This window comes from Rhinolophus sinicus, linkage group LG01 (genome assembly GCF_036562045.2).
Source record: "Rhinolophus sinicus isolate RSC01 linkage group LG01, ASM3656204v1, whole genome shotgun sequence".
NCBI classification, from domain to species: Eukaryota; Metazoa; Chordata; class Mammalia; order Chiroptera; family Rhinolophidae; genus Rhinolophus; species Rhinolophus sinicus.
In genome coordinates this window covers 78,620,304-78,644,658 of record NC_133751.1, presented here as the reverse complement: position 1 = coordinate 78,644,658, position 24,355 = coordinate 78,620,304, and the positions used below count along the sequence as shown (strand labels likewise).

The 24,355-nt window shown below is 36.3% G+C and overlaps 1 protein-coding gene across 39 annotated transcripts in view; it reads right to left on the bottom strand.

Annotated features, from left to right (window-relative positions):
* ABI3BP (ABI family member 3 binding protein) overlaps positions 1–8,135 on the bottom strand; it is a 259,027-nt gene extending 250,892 nt beyond the window's left edge. For 29 of the 39 annotated variants that reach the window (XM_074332670.1, XM_019756510.2, XM_074332723.1 and 26 more), the window contains exon 1: positions 7,953–8,135. In XM_074332670.1, the coding sequence (XP_074188771.1) occupies positions 7,953–8,031 (79 nt within the window). In that variant the 5' untranslated portion in view covers positions 8,032–8,135. The remainder of the gene's footprint in view (positions 1–7,952) is intronic. The other 10 variants (XM_074332791.1, XM_074332785.1, XM_074332800.1 and 7 more) reach the window with 2 other exon arrangements.
* Between the last annotated feature and the right edge of the window lie 16,220 nt (positions 8,136–24,355).

The window sequence follows — 24,355 nt, the reverse complement described above, 5'->3', positions numbered from 1 at the left end:
TAAGTCTTACTCTGCACTCAGCCAGAAAGATTTATTAGCACTTTTCGAAAACTGCAAATTTTCAAAAACTGTTGATCACTGGTTCTCAATTCTGGCCATATTGGAATCACCTGAGGAATTTTTTAAACTCTCTCACTTCAGACCAATGAAATCATAACCAAGTAAGGAATTGTACGATATTTTTGAAATATCCTAGTTATTCTAATGTGCAGTAAGGGTTGGGATAGATGTTATAGCATTTGTACTCATAGCTAAACTTATTTTTAAAGAAAACGTTGAATTGCTGTATCATAGGTGAAGCTTGAATTAGAACTCAAGTTTCTCTAAAATTAATTTCTAATCTGACTGGAAGGTGCTTAAAGTGTGTAAATTTAGTCTGGTTTTCTAATGTGTGGGCTTTAAATGTAAAGTCCATGACTGGAAAATAATAATGAACCTTGTAGGGGACTAAATCCTGATTCAGTCTTGCTATCCACAGAACTTTTACAAAATAGCCTGAGACCTTGATTTTTACCCCTCTTACCATGTACCTTCTTGGTTGTTGGGACCATCCCAACATAAGAAACTGTGGGCCAGAGAAAACAACTCACAGAGTATTTTAGTATTTAACATTCTACAAGGTTCTGGATGTCACATTTCTTAATGTGTATATTGTGTATAGCCTAAATTTTGTGTTTTGGTTCCTAGAGCAATGGAAGAACTTTTTTTATTGACACTAAAATGGATCTGAAAGAAGCTCCTTTAATTTGTCCAGTTGTCTCCATCACGTCCACTGATTGAAGTACACTTTCTTCCTTCAAACACAAATTTAATTCAACTCTTGTAGCAACTCCTCCATTTACTGGAAAAGCCACTCACATATGTTTCAGAAGCACGTTTTTATGGAGACTGAATCATCAACTTTATAAGTATTGATAGCTTCATATTTATACATTTTTGTTAAAGAAAAATTTCCCTTTGTCTTACATTTTCTCCTTTTGTTTGAGAGATGGTTGTATCTGAGCCTTTCTATTTGGAGGACATTTACTTTGTATATCCCTCCACATGGGAATGGCCACACTTGATGTACCATAGAGGAAATCAGCAGAGGAACCGTGGCACTGACTAGATTCTCACATATAGAAAATAAGGTTCACATTGGGTGACTTTTACCCTGAGTCTTTTCACTCTTAAGATATTTATCTTAAGTCTCCAAGATTTCCTAGAAGCAACTCCAACCATGGACGGAGACAAAAGGCTGACTTCTGTGGGAGTCAATGGGGTGTTAATGCTCAAACCAGTACATTCTCTGGAGTTAGATTTCCTATATTCATAGTTCCGTTATATCACTTACTAGCCATGTGACTTTAAGCAGCCATTGATCATTTTGTTGTGGATAGACTCTAAGATCACCCTCAATAATCCCCTCCTCCCGCATTCACTCCCTTGTGTAATCACCTGTGTGACAGGATCTGTGAGTTGCTTACAAACAATAGAATACGGCAAAGGTTGATGGGTTGTCACTTCCATGATTAGGCTGATAAGATTGTAATTTCCATTTTGCCTTCAGACTCATCTGGGCTTGTACAATTTGATAAAGCAAGTGGCCATAATAGAGAAGCTCATGTGGCAAAGAACTGAGGTGATCTCTCGTCAATAGCCGTACAAAAATGAAGCCCTCAAACCAAAAACCCTCAAGGAACTGAATTCTATCAACAACCATAAGAACTTGGAAGTGGATCATTTCCTAGTCAAGCCTTCAGATGAGATCCCAGCACTGGCCAACACCTTTGCTTCAGCCTTGTGGGAGACCTTGAAGGAGAGGACCCAGCTAAGCCAGACTCAGATGTTGTGAAATAATAAATGTGTGTTGCTTTAAGCTGCTAAATTTGTGGTAATTTGTATGGAAGGAGAACTGACTCTGGGTGGTGAACACACAGTGTGATATATAGATGATGTATTACAGAATGGTACACCTGAAACCTATGTAACTTTACTAATACTTGTCACCCCAATAAACTTTAATTTAAAAAATATTGTGGTAATTGATTATGCAGCAATAGATAACTAACATACTCTTTAGGCTTAGTTCCTCATCTGTGAAATGGGGATAATAATACAATATATTTTATAGGTATATGGATAAAATGTGATCATTTATATATGCACTTAGCAACAAACACCATGCCTGATATATAGTAATATGGTTAAGTAGTATATTCTTTACATGTTTTTTTAACAGAATGTATGTATTTAAACCATTGTTTTTCTATTTTTAACATGTTATTTCTTTATCTGATACTTTAGAGTTCTACATTTTTACTGTAGTATTCTAGTAATCTCTCACATTAGATTATCCTGTTTATTTTTCTTCTTAGATCACTTTTATTAAGTTCATCTACTTACTTTCAATGTTCTTTTCTTTAAACCTACTTTTATAAATGGCAATCAGGGAACTGGCAAAACGGAAATCTTTCTGAGGATGGTGACCCAGATAGAACGGTTGGTCGGATCTCCTGAATGGCCCTCCCTTCATTAGACATCTCATTTTTGTCTTCGACAAATCTGTCAACTGACATTAGCCTGTAAAAACATTTTAACTGTCTTTTCTATAATACAGCAAATTAGTGAATACTTGACACTGGGGAACCTTATTTTTAAACCTTGAGTCCTAAACATGTTATTCTTAACATAACCAACATATTCTTAGTACCAAAACAAATTATACTTTATCAATTTTTACATTTGTAATAAAAGTTTCTTTTATGATGGGGGCTGGATCTCATTCAGTTTTACCCAGTAGGTGCTCAATAAAGAGTGCTTGAATAAACAAATAAATAGAACTGCAAGAAATTTTAGAGCTGTAAAAGATGATAAAATAATTCTTTGTGGTTTTCAAGCTTGTTTGTTTTCTTTTAGGAGAGGAACCATTTGTTTCTAGGGTACACTTTAAATACAGTCCCACCAATACATAAATACATATCACTCAAATAATAGCAGAACCCCACTACTGGGCTTATTTTTATTCCTCACTATTATCCCTTCCCCCACCACAACCTCCCCTCCCCTAAGATGAAAGAGATCCTTTTTGGCCCCTGGCAAGTATCAACCACTTTGGAGAAATGGACTGGAACTTGGAATGATGACACATTCTTGTTCGGTCAAAGTGAGGTTGGAAGAGTTCTGTAGAGAGTGAGAGTCAGACCACGTAAGTGGCTGGAAAAATTTACAGAGCAAGATGTAGGAGCCCTTCTCTCCAAAGACAGCCTTTTATTTGCCTCTTTATAATCAATCTAAGGGAGTCAGGACCGATCGCGACCAAGAAGACGCAGTTGCAGCCAGTGGCGAATTCTTAGTCTTGGCTTCTCCTCTGACTACTTTAATACCCACTGAGTTCTGGGCCCTGGGGGATGCCTGGGTCTAGCCCTACACTTGCCCTGTTGGGAAGGCCCCTTATCTTCCAACCATCTTCCTCTTTGCTCCAAATTGTATTTGTCCCCCAGGCCCCTACTTGTGTGCCATATTCTCTCATAATTCTTGATCCTTCCATGTGGGTTAGGTCCTTCTGCTTGTTCTCAAAGCTCTTTGTGCTTCTCCCAAATCAGAGGATAAACTCACTCTACCATAATTATGCCTATCCATCCCTATCTCCTCCACTAACTGGTTGCTCCCTAAAAACAGATGCCAAGCTATGTCTTCCCAGATTCAGGGCTCTGCGTGCACAAAGACTATATAATTTGTTACTTGAACATATTAACATATATTTACGAGAACATCGAACAGGGAACTGGTATCACATAGAAATTAAGGGTATAGTCTTTTGCCACTTGCTGGCTTTGTGACTTTGGGCAAATCACTTAAATACTCTGAGGTATAATTTTAAGCTCAATAAAATGAAAGTAATAAAATACCTGCTTTATAAGGAAGTTCCAAGAATTTAGATTTTCCACATTAAAATAGTTAGCCCTAAATTACCACAAGAAATATGAGCTCCAAGAATGTTGTCTATGATAATAATAACAGTTATTAATAACTATGAGACTTATCATCATCTGCCCTGTGTTTTTTTCATCCTTGGAGTCAGAGATTTCAACCTTGTCAGGTAAGAACCTGACACAAAGAGCCAGCTGCCTCCATCCTCTTCTTAGTGCCAAGTCCCACCCAAGAGCCTCAGGCCCTCAGCCATCTGATTACACTTGTATCTTAGATGTTCCTCTGTGGCTTTCCTCCCACTTGCCTCCAGAGGACTAATAGAGTTGGCTAGAAATAGTAGCCTTTGCCTTCTGGCTGATTACACAGGAGTTTTTGCAGAGAGGTGTGTCAAGCCCCTCGGTCTCATTATAAGCTTTTCTTGGCTCCCTTCACCATATATTGTTCTCAGTGATTTTTATTTTAGCCTGTACTCCAGGAAAAAAAAAAAAAAATGTCTATGGTGCCAAAAATAAAGATTCTGAGAGGTAGCTGGAGCACAGGGGCTTTCAAAAGTGTAAAACAGTGTGGTAATTCTTCTCTAGAGCCTGTGTGTTCTAATGTAATTCTCCTCCTGAAGAACATGTTCAAGAGGATCTCTCCTGGAGGCTCCATGAGGCCTTACCAACCCCCAGGGATAGGCTGATCTTAGGGCAAGGGTGAAGCTTTCCATAGAGAAGAGCAAAGCTTGAACTTGACAATCAAACTCGGTGTTGACAATGGTCAGGAGAGAATGTGATAGCGGGCTTTTCTCATTGTTCTGTAGAGCAACTCTTTCCCTTGCACCACCTTTCTGCCAAGAACTTGTTGGCTCATTTTTTTTATCCTCCTGACAATTTGGACACAAGAGCATATATTATTTGGTATGCATTTTTTTTTCAGTACTGACTCACTTCTCTGTGACCCAATCCATATTTATTAAATGGATACTTGCCACATCAGACTCTTTATTAAAACCTTCGCATCATTTATCTCATTTAGTCCTAAAATACTGAGATAGTTATCATTATTCCCATTTTACAGATGAGAAAACTGAGACTTAGCAAAGGTAAATGATTTTCCAAAGAATATAGTCATTAAGAAGTGGAGAGGAGAAGAAGTTTGTTAATAATAGTCTCTAACTTTAAGCTTTTAAAAAGAAAAGGGGGAGAGGAGAAGTCAAAAAGGGTAAAGGAGGCCAAATATATGAAGACGGAAGGAGATTTGACTTTAGGTGGTGAACACACAATGCAGTATACAGACGATGTGTTATAAAATTGTATGCTTGAACTCTGTATAATTTTATTAATAAATGCCACCCCAATAAATTTAATTAAAAAAGAAGAAAAAATAAAAGTAAGCAAGACTCTTCTAGTAACATATTTTTTATAAGTATGTGGCTAGGTGTGCCAACAGGCATAAGACATGGAATAAACGATTTATTTTAAAAATCATTTCTTTTTCTTATAAATAACCTACTATAGATATCAAATATATCAAAGAAAACAGTTTTGAGTCAGAAGCCCAGGATCCAGTCCTGGTTCTGCCATCAATGTGGGAAGGTTACTAAATCTCCTCTGCCCTTGATGTCTTCATTTGTAAAATAAATGGTTAGCTAGGTAGGTAGTTCCCAAATGTCAGCCTGTGATGAAGTTTTCATCAGTGTATGGTGAAATGAGAAAAATAAGAACAATGGATATATTTGTATAAATTCATTTATTTTATAAATCTGTTAAAGTGGCTTGCTTTTATGAACAATGGGTTTTCCCCCCTTTAATGTCCTCACATGGCAAAATTCAAGTATGCTCTGTAGAATGGAACCCTGATATTGAAAATATATATATATTTTTACTGGTCCATAAACCACTAGACTAGTGATCATTAGCGTCCTTTCTAGCTCCAAAATTCTATCCTCTTCTTATTAAATGATACTTGACTGACTCTAATGTAAAAGAGACGAAGAAAAGAAAAAGTGTTATCACTTTTTTTCTTGTTTAGTTCAGCATTTTTTCAAATGTGTTCTGTGAAAGACAGCCCCTGGCAAGATATTATAGCTATTCCACCAGAGAAAACATTCTTAGTCAAATGAATTCGGGAAACAAGAGGTTAAAAAAGTTGGATAGGTTTTTTAACAGAGAAGTTTTCAGAACCTGCAAAATTCTCACATTTACTGTGACTCCCCTAAAGCAGACAAAGCATGAGTGCTCCCCAAGTTATTGATGGGGAGCAGATGCCTGCCCCAACCCCCTTTTAAGGACAGTACACCTATTCCTGGAACACAGTCTGAGAAAGGCAGCTTCAGTTAAAAGCAAGTCCCTTGGTAGCTTTCATAAGAAAGATAAAATATAGCATTAGAGATAAGGAGACTTGCCACTTATTTTATAATATTAGGAAAACTATGGATATTTTCACAAATTACAAAAGAAATGTGGATGAAAATACTTCAGATTAAAATGCAATGGACTAGACAAAATGTTTTGGCTGTTTTGAAAGCATTTTTTTTTTACCACAACAAATAAAAATTGTGTCAAGAGATTTCTATCCAGTGATTACAATGTGATAATAAAAGCACTTGGAGTTTACAGAAGTCTGGAGTAACAGAATTGTGCCTGCTATCATCCCTACACAGTCAATACAAGGTGAAAATAAAACCATCTGTAGATGTTGAGCCTGAGAAAAACCCCAGACTCCTCTCAAATGGTATGTCCTTGTTAAATATTTCAGCAGCAGGAACAATTAATTCTGAATGCTTGTGTCTCATAATTGATTTATTGAAACACTTTTACTATGCTCAAGGAACAAAATTCTTGATAAAAGAAAAAAATCTGTTAGAGTGTACTTATTTTTACTTTTCTTTGCATAATTATCTGATCAAAGTTGAGAAGGTTTACTTAGCCTTTTTTATTGCTTTTTATATGATTATGTGAAAAATCAACTACCCAAGCCCTCTGCCTTCACAAAGTCTAGGTTCGTTTCACTTCACACAGTGGAGAGAACAGTTTTCACTTGGGACAAGATGATCTTGGAGCAAACCATCCAGAAGCAAAACCTAGGAAGGATCTTTCGGAGAGTCTGACATTAACAACCTTTCTTTCTGACTTCATACACACCAGATTTTTGACAAGCCTGTGGCTCTGCATTACCTCCAACATTTTCCATTATAACTGTATGGTAAATTCCAGCCTGTTTTTCGTAATCCTGCTGACTACAGCAGTCTGCAACCATAAAAAGCCTTCACAGACCTGAAGTTGGCTTAGAAAAGTGCCTTTGCAAAGGAACAAAAAGTACATGAAACATTTACTTTCAAAGACAGGAGAGAGGCAAACTCTTGTTTTGGTGCTGATAAACTCAAGAGATTGTTTTTAGGGTCTGAATTTCAAAATTTTAATTTTCTTCTGATGACATTTGTAAACAAAATACCAACACTAAATGAGAGCACTGTAGCCAGGAAAGGTGGGAGTGTCCTGTCCAGCAGATCAAACCCTCTACTAAACTCCACTGGAGAGAAGTGTCTATGAATTAGCACATGACCCTACAGGGTGCTGTGCCTAGAACCCTTCAACCTCCAAGTTCACAGGTATGTGTGAAGTTTACAGCAAAGATTCAAGGTTTCAGAATTAGCTTCTTTTTAAGCCTTAACCTGGTACTGGTTCAGTCTTTGGGGAGGAGGATAAAAACACCAAACAACTCTTTTTAACAGACTGCAATACCCATCGATACAATATGATTCAATACACAAATACTGTAGTTCGAAACTATACCATTCAAGCTACTGTGAACATCTGCTAAGCCTAATAAAAAGTTGGTTTTCATTTCTGCAATAAAGAGATCCAACTGAAAAGTAAATTGCAGAGTGGGGAAAAAGTAAAAGTTTAAGCAACTCCTTCATACGTATGAACTTTGACTCTCTGCAGAATAACTCTATTCCCCCCATCTGGTAAAGCAGATCACATCTAACATCAACATTTAAAAACTAGTATCTCTTAAAAATTATTTTTAAAACACAAAACATCAGAGCTACTTGCCTTTTGGCAATTTCTGTGCATTTCCCAGGACTAGTGCAATACTTCCACAGAGAAGTAGACACCCCAAGCTGGAGAGCATGTTGCATTTGCCACCTCACACAGGGAGTAATGCTGGTGGGTGTCCCGCAGCCCTGGAGCTGCATTTAAGTGGACTGTCTCCCAGTGACAGAGGCGGGCGGCTGCACTTAGCTGTGCCTGGGCTTACTCACAGGGGGTGGAGACAAAATGACATCATACCCTTTCTCACACACACCAAAAAAAAAAAAAAAGGCACAACAGCAAAAACATACCATCACATTTCCTGCTAGGTTATAACTGTCTGTCTCTTCTCTTCCCTCTTTGATTTAAGAGTTGAAATTATGTTAAATCTACATTTGTGAAAGGAATAGTATTTAGGCAATTTTGAAACATTTGATGAACTATTTTTAAAAATCCAGAAAAGACATACTTAGACATTGGAACATTAAAAATATAAAATAAAACCTATTAGGAAGTAAATTCATAAGAATACACTTTGAATAATTCTGAAGTTCCAATATTATGAGAAACATTTAAGAGTAAGTACTTGGTTACAGCAATTCATTGTACGGATATAGATAGATAGATAGATAGATGATAGATGATAGATAGATAGATTGATAGATAGATATACAGATATTCTATAGATCTAGATGCAGAGATATAGTGAATTCACTATCACTGATAGATCCACAGTTCTGGGCCATGTTCTGTAACAGTATCTCTACCTACATTATTTAATCCTCACAGTGGCCATACAGGAGATATGGTGTTATCTGTGTTTTACCAGTGAAAAAAGCTGAAGCTTAGACAGGTTAAGTGTCCTGACCAACCCAGTGCATCCTAACGGTTGATAATTTGGATGGGCTTTGGATTAGAACTGACCAGAGTTTAAATTTGGATGCTATGTGCCTTTGAACGAATTTTTCTGTCTCATCCACATTACTTACATTTAAGTGCTTGCCCCTTGTCAGGCACTGACCTGTTCACATTTTTGAAATATGTATTCCTCAACATAACCTAGGAGGCTGTCACTGCCATCACCTCCACTTTACAGGTAAAGAAACAACAACTGGGCATAGAGAGGTTAAGTGACAACCACAAAAATGCCAGCCAGCAACAGAGCTGGCATTTTAATCTGGCAATTAAACCCCAGGCCTTCCACTCTGAATTACTAAACTTTAAATTATAAGATAGAGATGATAGTACCAATTTCATACATTTGCCAGCAAGATTTTGGGATAGTATTTACCATAGTGCCTGGCCCACAGGAAGCATTTAATGAATAACAGTCACTGCACACACACAACAGTGATGAGCATAATACACCCCCCAATTAAGTAGAACTAACGCGGGTGTTTCTACCTCCAAAGTCCATGTGTGTCCTCTCTCCTCCTACAGCACATTACCCTGAATGTAGGCATTGCTGGACTGGCTGCGTTAATAAAGTGCCTTAAATGTTGTCTACATTTATAGCAACGCTTCAAAAATAGCTTATTTCATGGGGTTGCTGTAGCTGAACCCAAACAGTAAAAGGGAAATGGAATAATGCTAGTCACATGAAACTCTAGTCGAAAAACTTACCAAAGAAAAATGGAAGAGGCAGCCCTGTCTTCCAAATAAAGCGTGAGAAGGCACATTGTTAAAGTCATTTAGAGCTGGCCCAGTCTAAGCTTTCACCGTAGGAATGCTCTGGCACTGGCTACAGAGGGGATTGGGTTATTTAACAGGTCTTTTTCATCTCTAATTTTTTACTTGAATAGGCAGCTCTCTCAAACCCGAGTTTGCACATTTATCCAGCTGGCAGTGTTAATTCTGTTTCTATACACTGTTGCCATTAAGTTAAGCCAGGAAGGCCACTGTACTAGCAGAAATGGCAGGTTTCAGACGGGGGGAAACCAGCAGAAATATTGAAAAGAAGGCTAGTTCTTCAAAACAGTGTGAGGGGCTGGTCTGAGGGTTAGGTAATGGAATCAAGGAATCAGTCTCCACTTGGCCTGCAGGCTAAGTCCGGTCTACATTAGCAATAATTATTTGCAGGTTGGAACTGATGGGGAGCTAATTAAATAAAGGCTAACCTCTGATTGTTTTGTCAGAAAAAGAGGGTTTATTATCTTAGCTAGTAGGACAATGAGCATTCTGTGAAGACGTTGAAAGTATTGGAGCTCTCCTCAGACCAGGGAGGAGGCAGAAAGAAACAGGCCACGTCAGAGGAGGCATTTCACCTTTTCAATGAACAAAAAGTTTTCTGTCATGTCAGAGTCCCAACCCAAACAGGATGCAGACAAATACTCCAGAAGAACTGTAAGTGCCTTGCTCCACGGAATAAAACTTCAGGGCGGTGGTCATGTAATCATTGGAGGATTTAAGGCCATTTTCAAGGAAGAATTGACCTCTGACCATGGGTTCTTTTCAGATGATAGTTATGGAGTAATTTTTGCATCCCTATTAGGTCTCAGTTGTCATGAGAGAATGCCAACGTTAAGCCCTGGTTGAAATGCCTCTACAGGCACTGTGTCTCTCTCTGGAAATACAGAAATGTAAAGCTTGTGATGTAGAATATGGAACTAATTGTCACCAAGATCTGTGAAAAACATTGTTTCACACATTTATTCAAACCCACAGAATGTAAAACACTGAGAGTGAAACTCAGTGTAAAATGTAGACTCTGGATGTTAACGAGGTGTCATGCAGCTTCATCAGTCTTCACAAGTGTACCTACCACTCTGGTGAGGGATCTTGGTAATGGGAGGGCAGGGTGTATGTTGTGTATGTGCATGTGTGGGGACAGGGAGTAGTTATATGGGAAATCTCTGTACCTTCTGCTGAATTTTGCTATGAACATAAAACTGCTCTAAAAAAAAAAATCTATCCAAAAAAAAAAAAAAAGCCCTATTGAGAGACTATTTAGGAAGAACTACTGGAAAAACACATAAAATATATGTGTATTTTCTCTCTGTTCTGTGAAGGCAGGAACCATGCCTATTTTGTTTATCACTGTACTCAGTATATAAGATCAGAGTGAAGTAAGTATATGAGTAAACATCAAATGAAGCACAATTCATGAATTCCTCCAGACAGTCTAAAGGTTAGTTCTGAATCAAGCCAGAGAAAGCTAGACTATTGGGTTACACAGTTGTTGGGACATGACTCTCCAAAGGTCCCTCATGTTTCTGATCTTATGAGCAGAGGCACAGATTCCCTCTGCTCCAGACTATCTTTTCAAGAATATTTGTATAGCAAACAGCCTTGAAAGAGAGAAGTTTGCTAACTGTCCTGCATAATAAAGGTAATGTCTCGCTCTGGGAAAAGGGAACACGTACACAGTTCCTATCACCAAAGATTCAAGTTGCCTAAACGCATGTCTCCTGTCCTATAATACAACCGACAGCATGTGTAGGTACCCCCTATACTACCTTGCATTGCCCTACAGGGATTGGGGCTCCTAGAATGAGCCCCAATGCTGATATGCAGGCTGCTGCTATTGCTATGAGTAAATAAACAGTCCTTTGTCTTTGACCTAGTCTCCTGCCAGCCTCTATGAAGTGTGGAGGTTAGCTTGCACATGCAGTAAAATCTCAACTCTTCATAGTTCTTGACAAAAGAATTGGCCCATTCCAAAATATTTTATTAGATAATCTTTGGTATAACGCCATCATCTATGTTCAAGTCCACTCTAAGAATCAGCAAATGAAACTCTCTATTGTGTATAGCAAGAGTGTTGCTAGATACTGCTTATTAAATCATATAGCTCCTCCTTGTAAAAACCGTGAAGAAAAAACTCTGTTCTTAATGTGAAAAAAAGATTGTCTTTTTCTCTGAGCAACTGTATTTATTTTGTGATGCTGTAACCAGATTTCTCGTTCTCTGTTGACTGCTAGAAAACCAGAGCCAAATGTGTCCCCCACCCATACTAAGTGTATAGTTCTTTGTGGTGTGCATGTTTTGGCATCATTCCTGGCTTTATTTTTCATCCCCACCCTTATTTCTTGCTTATTTTACTTGGAGTCTTAATTTATGTGGTTTTGTAAATTGCTTTCATTCTTTTCTGGAATAAGGTGAGTTGTGTCAAAAATATGTGTCAAATATGCAAAGTGGGAATCTGGGAACCTGTTGTCTGCTTTCCTTTTCTACACAACGGTAGACACTGATGGAATTTTGGTACAATGATTGTATAGCAGCCTTTCCTTATATATATTTTTCTCTTTGTGAAAGTAGGTAAAAGGTAGGAGCACATCTAGAGCACTCCTCTAGATAAGTGTCATATTTTTCGGTCATCCATTTGACTTTTTCAGTGCTCAGTGTTATTTTCATTATTTCAAATGAAACTTCCACTAAAACTCGTAAATCTTTCAAAGCTTGGATGTAAACTCTGTGCAGTCATTTTACCTATCAGTTTTCTCATATGTAAGGTCCTATTGCTATGAGGTTTAAAAAGGCTTATATATCTACAATTAACAATATGCAAAGACATGCTGTCCTTTTTCTAGAAGATGCTAAGAAAAATAATTTTTATTATGACTCATATTTGAAAGGGGAAACCCAGTGTTCCATGCTGTTAGCCCAAATTTTGTTTCTATAATTACTGTACTGAACAAGACCCATGATCCAATTGGGCAGGCATCCTGCTATGATGGGGGTACATCTGACCAGAGCATGAAGTTCTCTTCCACAGTGCTTTTTATATAGTGCAGCAACAAGACAAGGATGCCACTTTCACTACACTTTTATTTAGCATAGTATTAGAAGTCTTAGCTACAGCAATCAGATAAGGAAAAGGTTAAATTATTTACTTAAGATTTTTCTTGTTTCTTGAGGTAAGCCTGTATTGCTATGAATTTCCCTCTTAGGACTGTTTTCGTTTTATCCCATAGATTTTTGGGTCGTTGTGTTTTCATTTTTTTTCTCTCAAGGTATCCTTCTGATTTCTTCCTTGATCTCATTATTGACCCACTCATTATTTAGTAGCATATTATTTAGCCTCCATGTGTTTGTGTGTTTTTCAGTTTTTTTCTTCTAATTGATTTCTAGTTTCATACCACTGTGATCAGAGATGTTTGATATGCTTTCAGTCTTCTTAAATTTATTGAGACTTGCTTTGTTGCATAATGTGGTCTATATTGGAAAACGTTCCTTGTGCACTTGAAAACAATGTATATTCTGCTGCTTTGGGGTGAAATGTTCTAAAAATAGCAATTAAATACATCTGGCCTAATGTATTATTTAAGGTCTCTGTTTCCTTATTGATTTTGTCTTGAAAATATGTCCATTGGTGTCAAAAGGGTGTTAAAGTTCCCTGCTATGCTTGTATTTCTGTTGATCCCTCTGTGCGAAGCTCACCAGGCAAATGCAGTTTCAGATTCGGCCATGTGGGGGAGGGCTCAACAAAGGAAAGATGGCACCCACCTGTAGACTACAAAGGAGGAAAACTCTAGACAGGGAAAATGACAACTGTCCCTCCAGTTCTCACCCTGAAGGCAGATAACTCAGTCTCTCCCTGTCTGTCTCTGACACCTCCCGAGTCACCATCCCTCTGCTGGAGCCCAGGGTGAGTGTTTGCAAGCCAATAAATCTGTGTGTGGGCCCTTTAAGAGGACCTCTGGGTTTCCTGCAGCTTTCTGTTTCATCCGGATTGTTGAATCCCCACTGTTTTTCACAGGCAGATGTTGTGGGGTCTCCTTTTCCCAGCGCTAGTATTCCAGGCCGGAGTTCCTTGTTCCTCTGGGAGGGGTGCTGGGGGAACCTCCACAGCTGAGCTATGCCTCCCAATTCTCAACTGGCACATGTAGGTATGGGGCCAACCTGTTTTGCATCTCTGCCACTCCTACCAATCTCAACGTGACTTCCTCTTTATATCTTTAGTTACAGCACTTCTATTCAGCTAGACTTCAGATGGTTCTCTAGGTTGATTGTTCTATAATTTAGTTATAATTTTAATTTATTCACAGGAAGAGGCAAGCACAGCATTTATCTACTCTGCCATCTTAGTTCCTATCACAAATAATAAATTATGATTACAAAACGACAGCTTATAATAATTGAATGATTTGAGTATTTAAAATAAAAATTACTGACAAGGATAAAAGTGCACACGATTTTAATATATGATGTTCTGTGGTTTGATTTTGTGACACTCTTTTTCTTCTAATCTCTATCTCGACTAGGCTTAAAAACTCTTGTGTTTGAAGTTAAGGAAAAAATAACAAATTATATAATAATTAAATGCTTTAATAATATTGCAAAATTTATTGAAGAGGCTTTCTTTTCTCCATTGTATGTTTCTGGCTCTTGTGTCGAAAATTATCTGTCCATAGTTATGTGGATTTATTCCTGGGTTTTCAGTTCTATTCCATTGGTCTGTGTGTCTGTTTTCTGCCAATGTTATGCTCTTTTCATAATTGCTGTTCTGTAGTATAAGCTAAAGTCAGGGAGTGTAATACCTCCAGCATTATTCTTTTTTTCTTAGGATTGCTTTGGCTATTTGGGTCCTTTTGTGGTTCCATACAAATATGATGAATTTTTTGTTCTATTTCTTTAAAAAAAAATGCCATTGTGATTATGATGGGGATTGCATTAAATCTGTATATTGCTTTGGGTAATATGGCCATTTTAACCGTGTTGATTCTTCCAATCCATGAACATGGAATGTTTTTCCATTTCTTTGTGTCTTCTTCAATTTCTTTTAAAAATGTCTTATAGTTTTCAGTGTATAAGTCTTTCACATCCTTGGTTAAGTTTATTCCTAGACATTTCTCCAAAGAAGACATACAGATGGCCAATAGACATATGAAAAGATGCTTAACATCACTAATCACTGGAGAAATGCAAATAAAAACCACAAAGAGATATCACCTCACACTGGTTAAAATGGCTATCATCAACAAGACAAATAATAACAAGTGTTGGAGAGGCTGTGGAGAAAAAGGAACCCTCATATACTGTTGGTGGGAATGCAGACTGGTGCAGCCGCTATGGAAGGCAGTGTGGAGGGTCCTCAAAAAATTACGAATAGAATTACCATATGACTTAGCAATCCCTCTCCAGGGTATCTACCAAAAAATCTGAAAACATTTATCTGTAAAGATATATGTGCTTTGATATTCACTGCAGCTTTATTTATGGTAACCAAGACAGGGAAACAACAGAAGTGTCCTTCCATAGATGACTGGATATAGAAGATGTGGTATATATACACAATAGAATGCTACTTTGCCACAAGAAAAGATGAAATAGTGCCATTTGTGACAACATGGATGGATCTTGAGATTATTATGCTAAGCAAATTAAATTAGACAGAAAAAGTCGAGAACCATATGATTTCGTTGATATGTGGTATATAAAACTGAAGGCAACAAAGGAACATGACAAACAAATAATGAAACAAAAACTCATAGACACAAACAATAGTTTAGTGGTTAGAGGAGGGTAAGGGGGAAGAGGGGTGTTAGGAGAGGCAAATGAGGTCAACTATATGGTGATGGAAGGAGAACTGACTCTGGGTGGTGAACACACAATGTGATATGTAGATGATGTATTACAGAATTGTACACTTGAAACTTATGTAATTTTACTAACCATTGTCACCCCAATAAATTTTAATTAAAAAAAAAGAATATTGCAAAATTGAGGTTGAGAATTACATTGTATAATTATGTCTCTAATGAGAAAATAAACAGAAATAAGGAAATGAATCAACATAATTAAAATGGCCATATTACTCATAGCAATATACAGATTTAATGCAATTACCATTAACATCCTAATTTTTAAAATAAATAGAACAAAAAAATCAGATTTGTATGGAATAGCAAAAGACCCCAAATAGCCAAAGCAATGCTGAGAAAAAAAGAACAAGGCTATAGGCATCACATTCCCTGACTTAAATGTATACTACAAAGTGACAAATATCAAAACAGCATAGTATTGGCAGAAAAATAGACACACAGACCAATGAAACAGAACTGAAAACTCAGAAATAAACTCACATATATATGGGCAAATAATTTCTGACAAGGGAGCCAAAAACATGCAATGGAGAAAAAAAAGCCTCTTCAATAAACGCTGCTGAGAAAATCGGAAAGCTTCTGCAAAAGAATGAAACTAGACTGCTGTCACCATACACCAAAATTAACTCAAAGTGGATCAAAGACCTAAACATAAGACCTGAAACAATAAATTTCATAAAAGAAAGCATAGGTACCAAACTTAAGGACCCTGGTTTCAGAGAGCACTTTATGAATTTGACATCAAAGTCAAGGGAAGTAAAAGCAACAATAAATAAATGGCACTATATCAAACTAAAAAGCTTCTGTACAGCAAAACAAACCATCAAAAAAAACAGAGGCAACCAAACAAATGGAAGAAGATATTTGCAAACAAGGGGCTAATATCCAAAATATATAAAGAAGGCAGAGGACCTCAACAGGCTTCTCCCAAGGAGACACACAAATGGCCTACAGATATATGAAAAAAGGCTCGACTTCACTAGCTATTTGGAAATGCAAATCAAAACCATAATGAGATTACCACCTCACACGTGTTAGAATGGCTATTATCAATAAGACAAGTAATAATAAGTGTTGGAGAGGTTGTGGAGAAAAAGGAACCTTCATACACTACTGGTGGGAATGTAAATTGGTACAGCTATTATGGAAAACAGTATGGAGGTTCCTCAAAAATCTAAGACTAGAATTACAATCAACCCAGCAATCCCTCTCCTGGGTAACTACCCAAAAAACTGAAAGCATTTATCCATAAAGATATATGTACACTGATGTTCACTGCAGCATTATTCATGGTGGCCAAGACATGGAAACAACCAAAGAGTCCTTTGATAGATGATTGGATAAAGATGTAGTACATATATACACTGAAATACTACTCTGCCATAAGAAAAAATGAAATAGCGCCATTTGCAACAACGTGGATGGATCTTAAGATTATCATACTAAATGAAATAAGGCAGACAGAAAATGTTGAGAACCATATGATTTCACTCCTGTGTGGGACATAAAACTGAAAGCGACAAACCAACAAAACAAACAAACAAACAAAAACTCACAACACAGACAACAGTTTAGTTGTTACCAGAGGTACGGTAAGGAGGGAGGTAGAAGAGGGTAAAAGGGGTCAAATATATGATGGTGGAAGGAGAACTGACTCTGGGTGGTGAATACACAATGCAATATATAGATGATGTGTTATAGAATTGTACCCTTGAAACCTATATAATTTTACTAACCAATGTCACCCCAATGAATTTAATAAAAATTTTAAAAAATAAGTGAACAAATTTAAAAAAAAATAAGGAATGAAAAGAAAGGATTTGCTTGATCTATACTTCTGCCATCCAATATAGTAGCCATTAGGCACATGTGGCTATTTAAATTTAAGTTAATTAGAATTAAAAATTCAGTTTTTCAATCATACTACCACATTTCAAGTGTTTTGTAAGTCATATGTGGCTAATGGTTACCATACCAGACAATAAAGACATGAAACAGTTCCATCATTGTTAGTTCTGTAGTACAGCATTGATCTTGACCATGTTAACTAGCATACAACTCTACAAATTAAGAATGATCAACATTCATATTTTGAATGGTGATTTAACTAATGACTTAAAGATTGAATGAATCACCCTCTTTTGGTTCTTTATCTATTCTTTGAAAATAAATATAACATGGTTTTATTATCTTCTTTGTTAAAGTTCAACTGATATAGGAATTCCTTCTCAAATTGAGAAAGTAACTAAGGAAGACAAAGGAATTTCCCCTGTAAATTTGCATCTCTTGAATGGGCAGGGAGCCATTACTGGGAATGTAATATAGGGTTGCTCGCAGGATATATCAAAGTGGCCCAGCCACTGTTGATTGCCAACCCAACAGCCAGTCTCCTCATCCATTTTCCTCTCTGAGAGAACTTGCCTCCCATGGTAGAAGATGGTTTGGGAGGGCCATGTAAACAAGTTCAAACCCAATAATTTAAGGGAATTTTGCCAATGTATTTCTATCAAAGATTTATTTCTCCAATGAAAATAAACTTATACGAAGATAGCTCCTTCCCAAAGCCTTTTTCCCCCACTTTGAATATTATTAAATGAAGAAAAGATACTTAGAGGTATGGCAGCCATCTTGTGGCCATGGGAGAAAGATCTAGAAAAGTACAAAAAAGCTCACGTAGAGCCCTTACACGATTGACACTAGGACAAATCCTGGAATGGCCTATCTATGGACTTGCTATAGAGAAGTTTTATAGTAAATAAACAAAAATGTATTTGTTTAAGCCACTTCTAGTCAGCTAATTTGATATTTGCACCTCTTTGTACTTCAATTTCTTCTGCAAGTGGAGATAATTGTCTCTTGCATAGGGCTACTATGAGGATTAAATGACTTAATACATATAAAATGCTTAGAATAGTGCCTGACCCATGGCAAGCAGTGATACACTATTGGCTACTGGTGCTTTGGTGGTGGTTGTAATTCTTGCAACTGAAAGTATGTGGCCACTTCTGATAATTAAGACTACACCACAATGTAGACCTGCTCCTCTGCAGAGACGTGAATTCAGAAGCTGGCAAATGTATAGAAAAGATTGAACTAATTTCTGTGAAAGTGCCTTTTCCAAGCACTTGATTTGCTATCAAAGACTAGTTGAGGTATTGAATGAAACTATTATTCAAGTACGTAGTTATATTTTCAAAAATCACATTTTCTACAGAATTTTATGTGTCAGGCCTACAAAAAGCTTAGGTTCACCGCCCAAAATCCAGTACCTTGAAAATGTATAAATAGTTCAAATTAGCATCTCGGTGCCTAAAACATCCTTTTAAAAAGTCAAATTATATGTCCAGTGTGAAGACCGTTCCTAAAATTTCTTTCTCTTAAAATAAGCCCATAGTGCTTCTCTTATACTTTTATTGCAATAACCCTTTCTCACTTTACAAAATAAATGAATACCTCTCCAAAAAAGTCAAATTATGTCAGTATATTCTTCCTCAAACCAAAGTCTTTCTTAATGTATCTTATATTTTATTTCATTTTATTTTTAACAGCTTTATAGAGGTATAATTGACACTTAATAATCTGCACATATTTAAATTATACAATTTGATGAATTTTGACTTATGTTTTCACCTGGGAAATCCTCACCAAAATCAGGATAATGAACATATCCATTACCTCCAAAAGATTCCATATGCCCCTTTTCAATCCCATCCTCCCTCCTCTCCACATCTTCCAACCCATTCCTCCCATAGAAAGCATTGATCTGCTTTCTATCACAGTACTTTAGATTGCATTTTATAGAGTTTTACATAAATGAATCACATAATATGTACTCTATTTTTGACTGGCTTCTTTCACTCAGCATAACTGTAATGAGATTCACCCATATTGGAACATGCATCTAGTAGTTCATCTCTTTTAACTGCTGAGCGATATTCCATTGTATGGATATACCACAACTTGTTTATCCATTCGCCTGTTGATGGACATTTGGGCTAATGCCAATTTTAGTTATTACAAATAAGGCTGCTATGAACATTTGCACACCTGTCTTTGTATGAAGGTATGATTTCATTTCTTTTGGATAAATACCTAGGAGTGAAATAGCTAGATCACATGGTAAGGGTTCATTTAAATGTTTAAGAAAACTGCCAAACTCTTGCCCAAAGTGAATGAACAATTTTACATTCATATTAACAGTGTATGAAGGCTCCACTTCCTCCACATCCTTGCCAATACTTGCATGTCAGACTTTTAAATTTTAGCCATTCAAATAGGTATAGCAGTATCTCATTTTTATTTTTATTTGCATTTTCCTAGTGATAAATGATGCTGAACACATTTGCCATCTATTCATCACTTTTGGTGGTATCTGTTCAAAATATTTTCCCCACTTTTGGTGGGGGGGGTTGTGTGTTTTCTCATTACAGGCTTTATGAAGTTCTTCATATATTCTAGGTAAAAGTCTTTTATCAAATATGTGCTTTGCAGATATTTTCTCCCTATCTATAGCTTGTCTTTTTATTCTCTCAATAGGGTCTTTTGAAGTGTAGAAATTCTTAATTTGGGTGAAGTCTGATCTGTGTAATTTTTCTGTTATGGATTGGTATTATAACTAAAAATCTTTTGCCTAATCCAAGGTCATGAAGAGTTCACAGTTTTAGGTTTTAAATTTAAATGCATGACACATTTTTGTGTTGATATTTGCATATGGTATGCAGTATGGATCCATGCTCATTTTTTGCGTATAGAAATCCAATTGTTCCAATGGCATTTATTGAAAAGAGTATTCTTTCTTTACTGAATGGCCTTTTCTGAGTTCAATTATCAACTTTTCACAGCTAACACATAGAAATACAATTGACTTTTGTATATTAAGCATGTATTCTGCAACTTTGCTAAATAAACTCAATTATTAGTTGTGATAGGTTTTGGTAGATTTCATCAGATTTTCTAAATAAACAATCATGTCATCTTCAAATAAAGACAGTTACACTTTTTAAAAATTTCCATTTTAATGTCTTTTTTTTTCTTTTTCCTGCCTTATTGAAATGAGTAGAACTGCCAGTACACTGTTAAATAGAAGTGAGGAGGTCAGGTACTTTTATTTTATGTTAGCTGTAAATGTTTTGTAGATATTTTTTATAATAAAGAAAGTTCCCTTTTACTTCTAGCTTGCTGAGAATTTTTCATCAGGAATGGATGTAGGATTTTTATCAAAAATGTTTTTTCTGCTATATTGAGATGAACACATGGTTTTTCTTTTTCAGTTTGTCACTAAGGTGAATTTCATAGATTGATGTTGGAATGTTAAACAAACCTTACATTCCTTAGGCAAATCCCATCTAGTCATGATTTATTATCCTTTTATATATTGTTAGGTTCAATTTGCTAAAATTTTGTTTAGAATATTTGCATCTATGTTCATGAACAATAATGGTTTGTAGTTTTATAGATAGAGATATAGATACAGCTAGAGACAGAGACATATATAGATATCTACATATCTATAGCTAGATAGAGATATATAGATATCTAGCCATATTAGGTTGGTGCAAAAGTAATTGCAATTTTTGCAATTACGTTTAACATTTTAAACCGCAACTACTTTTGCACCAACTTAATAGATATAATGTCTTTGTCAAGTTTTGGTGTCAGCGTAATACTGGTATCACAGAATGAGTTTGGAAATATGACCTCCTCTTTTTTATATTCTAGAAGACTTTGTGTGAAATTGGTATTATTTCTTCTTGAAACTTTTGGTTCAATTTTCCTCTGAAGCCATTTGGGCCTGGAGTTTTGTCTGTGGGAAGATTTTTGTTTGGTTTTGTTTTGTCTGGAGGGGGGGATGGTAGGATTTTGTGGTATTTTTCTTTTACCAAAAATCTAATTCCTTTAATAGATAGATACAAAGATATTCATATGATCTATTTCTTCTCGAGTGAGGTTTGTTAGTTTGTGTCTTTCAAGGAATTTGATCTTCTATCTAAGTGGTCAAATGTGTTGACAAAAAGTTGTTCATAATATTCCCTTATTATTCTTTGAATATCTGTAGAATCTGCAATTATGTCACCTCTTTTGTTCCTAATATTGACTTGTGTCTTCTCTTTCTTCTTACCAACCAAAATTTAAAAATGTTGTATTTTCATTTAAGTCAGTTAAAATATTTCGAATTCCCATTTTGGTTTCTTTTTTGCTTATGGGTTATTTAGAAGTGTATTATTTGTCTCCAATATGTGGGAGTTTTTCTAGGGATTTTTTTGTTACTAATGCTAATTGAATTCCACTGTGGTTACGAAATAAACTAGAAATGAATTGAATCCTTTTATATATATTAAGAATTGTTTTATGGTCTAGAATATAATCTTTGTGACCTTAAAAAGAATACATATTCTGATATTATTGTATAGAATATTCTATAATTAGGATATCTGTTGTAATTAGAGTCATAAAATAACAGGAAAATGTTGGCCAGAATGAGACCATCTGGATTTAGCAGCTATCCTATTAGGAAGATGATGATGATGATGATGATGATGATGATGATGATGGTAATTTTGATAAATAGGAGCTATTGATTATTGGATGTTCAGCATTTTTTCTAAAACCTTTCCTCCTAGTTTATGTCTAGAAGAGCTGGTCTTCCTCTCATTACCACTGCAAAGTCTACTCAGGAAAAATTCAAAACTTCAGTGATCAAAGAACCATCTTAGCATCCCCAAGTTATCTCCAATTCAATACTGCCTTTGGACCAAAACAAACCTGAGTTTCAGCTTTTCATGGTCCCACTTGACATAGTTAAATCAGTTCCCCTGAAGCTACAGGCTATCCACATATCACCAGGCAGGATCTCAGGCCTAATGAAGAAAGAGATTAGAATACTGCAAAGAATTTCTTCTCAATTACTATTTTAGGCAAATGCTGAGAACATCATCTTTTCCCTCTGCTTCTCCTTGCTGAAGTAAAAAGAAACAGATTTCCTTGAAATTACATGATTCATTACAAACATCTGACATTAATTCCAAGAACAAGACTTGAATACAAAGACACAGAGAAAGCCACAGGGAGGGTCTGATGTAGAGTCCATGGGCTGAGATGTGGCAACTTCTTTCTCTATGGATCATCAGCTCTCACTACCTTAGAATTGGTGACCTTTGACTTGTGAAATGCCTCATTCCCAGCACCAGTGCTCAGGAAGGTCATTAAATTGTGTTAAAAGATGATAATCACATGAGATGATGTTGGCAGGGCTCTGAGCTATTCCCAGAAGATTGGAACTGCTCATTTCAAATGATGCAATTCATTTGCCAGCACAGGATGTGCTGTATCAACCAACCCCCTCAAACCAGCATGGCCACCAGTCTAAGACCTGGGGTACCATAAGCCAGACTTTAAGAACCAAGAGTCTTGCTCTGTCATCCAGAGCTTGTCGTTTGTTGGCCTATAAAGAGTAAAACTCTTTTATGGATATTGAAAGGATAATAAAAGAATACTATGAACAAATCAATACCCATTAATCTGGTAACCTAGATAAAAATGGCCAATTCTTTGAAAGACACAATTTGAAATAAACAATCTGAACAGGACTATATCTATCAAAGAAATTGAATTAATAATTAATAACCTACTGAAACAGAAAGCATGAGGCCCAGATGGGTTAATTGGTGATTTTTACCAAATATTTAAGAAAGAAATTACACCAATTCTTTGCAATCTTTTACAGAGGACAGAAGCAGAAGGAATATTCTCTCACTCATTCTATGAGGTCAAATTTACCCTCATACTAAAACCAGATAATGACACTACATGAAGAGAAATCTATAGATCAATATGTCTCATGAACAAAACCCTCAGCAAAATATTAGCAAATCAAATCCAACAATGCATGAAAATAACACACCACAATCAAGTGGGATTTATCCCACTGTGTAAGTCTGGTTCAATATTTTAAAATGAATTAATGTAAATCATCACATCAAGAGACTAAAAGGAAAAAAAAATCACATGATCCTAACAATAGATACAGAAAAAGCGTTTGACAAAGCCCAACACCGATTCACGACCTAAAACTCAAACTCACAGTAAACTAGGAATAGAGAGGAACTTCCTCAACTTGGTAAAGAATAGCTACAAAAAAACTTAAAGTTCACATCATACTTAATGGCGAGAAACTTACAGCTTTCCTGGTAAGATCAGGAAAAGGCAAAGATAGTCCCTCTCACCACTTCTTTTTAACATCATACTAGAAGTACTGGCTAAGAGTATAACAAGAAAAGGACACAAGAAAATGGCAAACACTTAACCAAAGAAGATATACAGATTGCAAATAAGCACATGGAAGAAAACAAAAATGCTCCACATCATTAGTCATCAGGGAAATGCAAATTAAAACAACACTGAGATACCACTACATACCTATCAGAATGGTCAAAATCCAGAACACTGACAACATCAAATGCTGACAAGGATGTGGAGCAACAGGAACTCTCATTCATTGCTGGTGGGAATACAAAATAGTACAACCACTTTGGAAGACAGTTTGGTTTCTTACAAAACTAAACATACTCTTACCACATGACCTAACCATCAAGCTCCTTGGTATTTACCCAAAGGAGTTAAAAACGTATGCCCACACAAAAACCTGCAAAGATGTTCACAGCAGCTTTATTCATAATTGCCCAAACTCAGAAGTAATCAAGATTTGTTTCAGTTGGTGAATGGATAAATAAATGGGTATGTCCTGACAGTGGCATATTATTCAGTGCTAAAAAGTAAATGGGCTCTCAAGTCATGAAAAGACGTGGATGAACCTTAAATGCATTACTAAGTGAAAGAAACCCATCTGAAAAAGGCTACACATTGTATTATTCCAATTGTATA